Raw genomic sequence first — 4357 nt, 5'->3', positions numbered from 1 at the left:
AAACCGGAAATGAAAAGAGTATATGTAAGTAATTACGCAGATTTTTTTTTGGGGGGAAAGGGAGGGAAGGGGAGAAGGGAGGGAGAAAAACAAAGTTAATGAATTAAATTTATGGTTTTTTTTTGTTTTTGTTTTTCCTTTTCCATTTTATAACTAACCAAACATTTAACCCGCCCCTTTCCCTTGAGTCCAATTTTTTGTTTTGTATGTTTAATTCAAAATAAAAAGCCAACCAAATCTTAACATTTTTAGGGATTCCACAGATTAAAACATTTTTTATTAAATTTAATTAGTATTTTATATTTTAAAAAGTTTAAAACTTTCGACTGATTTCGACAAAAACTTTTTTTTTTTTTTTAAACAAGAAGAAAAATTTTTTTTGTTGGAGTAGTAGTAGTAGTAGTTGTAGCAGTAAAATTTCAAAACAATTTTAAATAAAAAAAACTCATCAAAATGTTTTAATGATAATTTTTGTGTGTCTTTAACAGAAAAAAAAGTTTATTAATATCTTTCATCTTAAAGAGTTTTTCTTTTTTCTTTTTTTCCCCTACAGATATTATTTAAAATGACGAAGAAATTCATAAAGTTAAAAAGAATAAAAAAATTTTATTAACGTCATGACGGATATCGGCGGTAATAATAATAAAAACGTTCGACCTCCACCCGTTTGTTCTTGTCCGGATTGGGAACAAACGGGATCACAAGGAAATACTCTTTCGAAACCGGAGGGATACAACGATAGAAATTTAGTTTTCGAATGTTTACCTAATGTTTCGGTACTCAGCGACGGTTACGGTACTCACGATAGACCACAAAGTCGAATGGGTACTCTCGAACGACCCAATAGTCGATCATCGTCGGGCGTGTCTTTCGATAGATCGACGAATAGGGGAACGGTTACGTACGAAAGACCCGTTAGTAGAAATTTCGATAGACCCAACAGTCGGGTTGGAAATCATTACGAACGTCCGGTGACGACGTGCGGATCGAATAATTCGTCGGGCGGAGTGTATAACAACGATAATAGAATGATAAGTGCCGTTATCATTGATAGGCCGTCTTGTACGACGAATAGATGCGATGATAATTTAACGGAAATACGTAACAACAATCCATTACCGCAACATAATCCGAACGGAAATCGGGATTTTGACGGTGTCGTCGGTCAAGTTCATTCTTTGTGTTGTGCGGAATGGGAAAACGGTTTGAGACCACAATCGGAATGGAATATTGATTTGGATATAAGGCAACACATACAACAATGCACGTGCACGTGTAATCACATGGGATATGGAAATTATATGGATTATCAGGTAAGATCGATATCTCATCATTTTTTTTTTTTTTTAATCTCTAAGAGTATAAAGAAGAAACAAAATTAAACTTTTTTTTTTTGTTTATGTTGGTAGCAATGTTTTAAAAAAATTAATTTGAGGTTTTTTTTTATTTTCTTTTCATTTAAATCGTTTTAACTTAATTACTACGTCTTGTATACTTAAAAAAAAAAAGGAGGAGGAAGAAGAAAAAAAATTGAAAAAAGCCAAGGATAATTACACTAATAAAATGACTCGGTTGAAAAAAAAAAAAAAGTTTTATAAACTTTGAGGGGTTTTAGGTTTCAGAAAAGAAAAGAAGGGAAAAAAAACAAAAGAATGAAAAGAAAAAAAAAGCGCGGAAAATAAAAAAAGGAAGAAAAAAGGAAGGAAGGAAAGAATGAACGTTATATACAGGAATTTGTTCTTCGTTTAAAGTTTAAAAAAAATTAAGGATTCGTTCGTGTTGCGGGGGGAGGGAGTCGGAAGGAGAGAAGAGGAGAAAACGAGAGGGGAAAACAGTGACGGTGTGTGTGCGTGGGGGGAGGGGGAGAATTTTACTGAAAAAAATAAAAAAAAAAAAAAAACAACAGGAAAAACGGGTGAGAGATTTTCTACTGCTGTCGAAGGTAGAGAGGATTAATTTTCTTCTCCCCGCATTAAAAAAAATAAAAAAAGTTTTAAATTTCTCGTATTTTATCCCCCACTCCTTTCCTCTTCTTCCCCCCTCGTCCTTTTCTTTTTCATCCTCAATTTTATTTAGTTTTTTCACGGTAAATAAAAAAAAAGGAAAAGAAAATTACACAGACGCGTAATTTTTGTTTTTTTTTTTTTTTAAAGGGAGCAAGAATGGCGATTGGGGGGAAGTAAGGAGGGGTAGGGGGTGGTAGAAAGAAGCGGAAAAAGGATTTGACGAAAGAAGAAATAAAGAAAAAACAAAAAAAAACTTATCGACGTAATCCCACCGCGATATTTTTTTAGTTTACACAATTGATGAATAAATTATTTTGCCACGTCGTCCTTTGTTGTTTAAACCTGGGAAATTTTTCTTTTTTTTTTTTTTTGAAAAACTGGAATGAAAAGAAAAAGAAAGTCATTTAAAAATTTAAATCCCAGAAACTCGGCTATGAATTATTTAAATAAAAAAAAAAGAGGAGGAGGCGGAAAGGGAGAAAAAAAATAATTAGAGAATAACGAAAAAAAAGAGAAACGCGAGGAGGGAGAAGGGGAGGGTTGTGACGTTCTTTTTACGTCGTAAACATAAGAAATCTACGAAGCGACGACATTTTCCACTCCTACTAAAAAAAAAAAAGAAATTTTATCCATTATAAAAAAAATTTATTAAAAAAAACTGGAAAAAAAAATAGGAAAACAAAAATGGAGGGAAAAAATTTATTTTACGAGCGTGGCCATGCAGAAAATTGATTGTCGAAACTCAATTTTTTTTTGCGACAAAAAAGGATTTTTTTTTTAACAAAAAAAAAAAATTGTTTACGAAAATATATAATTATAATCGTGAGAGGTTTAAAAAAAAAAAAAAACGGGAATTCCAGCCAAAATAAAGGAAAAAATAGGAAGAAATAACAGGAATAACCGTGGAAAATGAACACGTAAGAAAAACCTTTGAAAACTTTTTTTTTCTTTGTGTTAAATTTTAAAAACTGTCAAGTAAAAAAAAAAGTTGTTTTTGTTTTGTTTTGCGTCTTCTGCTTTTTCTTTTTCTTCTTCTTCTTCCACTTTTTTCTTTTTTGAAAACATTTCAAAATGTGACATTTAACGATACCAAAAAGATTTTTTCCTTTTTTTTTCATCTCTCCCGATTCTCTTCCATCATTTCCATTCTTACTTGAGTCTCTCTTTTTCTCTCTCTCTCTCTTCCCCCCTCTCTCCCCCTCTCCAATACTTTTTTTTTTAATTTTAATGTTTTATTAAAAACAAAACGGGAAAAAATTAATAAAATAAAAAAATAAACGTTGAAATAACGTTGAAATTAATAAAAGAAAAAATTTTTTTTTAAAAATAAAATTCATTAAAAGGACGTTATTTTAAATTATTATTATTATTATTATATCAGATGGGGAGGGGGGGAAAAAAATGTTTGTTTCGAAAATGTCGACGTAATTTTCAAAAATGCTGGATAAAACTGGATCACTTTACGCGCGTTTTTTTTACACTCAAGATAAAAAATAAATAAAATTAATTTTTTTTCTTACTCTATGACGTCACTATGACGTAATAACACGTGACCTCCGATTTTCCTGGAATTGGGGAAATTAAAAAAAAGTTACGATTTCTCTAAAAGTAATTAAATGCAATTTTTTTAAATTTGTTTAATTTAATATTATAAAAACAACAACAACAACCAGAAAAATCGATTGTTTGTTTGTTTTTTTGTTTGTTTAAAAATACATTTTCTCCCTTTTTTTTTTAAATATTTATTATCAGTATTCGAGATATATAAATGTGTGTGTGCGTGAGTGCAAAATATTTTAAATGAAAAATGTTAACAGGAAAAGGAAGTAATAATAATAATAATGATGACGACTGGAATTCGTCGAACGAGAAAAAAAAAAATTAAATTTTTCTTTTTTGTTGAAATAAAAAAAGGAAAAAGAGAAAAAAGAGGGAAAAGTTTAAATGGGTTAAATTTATTTAACTTCGAAAATCCAAATATTTGACAAAAAAGAAAAAAAGTAATTTACGAATAGTGGTGGTGCGGTGGGGGAGAAGGGGGGGAGAGCGAGCGGGAAGAAAGAGAAAAAAAAAATAAAAGTTTAAAGAAAAATGAAAGAAATGAAAAAGAAAGGAAAAGGAAAAGAGAAAGAGAGAAAGAAAAGACAAAGAAAAAAAAAATTTTGTTCAGATGGAGATGGATGGATGTAAAGTAAAAAGTCATAAATTATCTTTTTTTACTTTTTAGGCGTTGACATTTTCTTTTTTTTTTTGGTTTTTTTTATTTTTTTAAAATTTTTATTTATTTATTTTTCGTTGTTTTTTTTTCTTTCTCCCTCTCCCCCTTCTCTCTTTCCCCCCTCTCTCTTCCC

At 30.1% G+C, this 4357-nt stretch overlaps 1 protein-coding gene across 1 annotated transcript; it reads left to right on the top strand.

Moving 5' to 3' along the window:
- Positions 1–617: 617 nt before the first annotated feature.
- Phum_PHUM471650 (uncharacterized protein) lies at positions 618–1717 on the top strand (the record flags this gene model as incomplete). Its single annotated transcript, XM_002430233.1, has 2 exons — positions 618–1313; positions 1616–1717. The coding sequence occupies 2 exons, from the start codon at positions 618–620 to the stop codon at positions 1715–1717; spliced, it is 798 nt and encodes a 265-aa protein (XP_002430278.1).
- Between the last annotated feature and the right edge of the window lie 2640 nt (positions 1718–4357).

Source organism: Pediculus humanus, genomic scaffold (genome assembly GCF_000006295.1).
Source record: "Pediculus humanus corporis 1103172108251 genomic scaffold, whole genome shotgun sequence".
In the NCBI taxonomy this organism is placed as follows: domain Eukaryota; kingdom Metazoa; phylum Arthropoda; class Insecta; order Psocodea; family Pediculidae; genus Pediculus; species Pediculus humanus.
The sequence above is the reverse complement of the archived record's forward strand: the minus strand, read 5'-3'. Positions and strand labels throughout refer to the sequence as shown.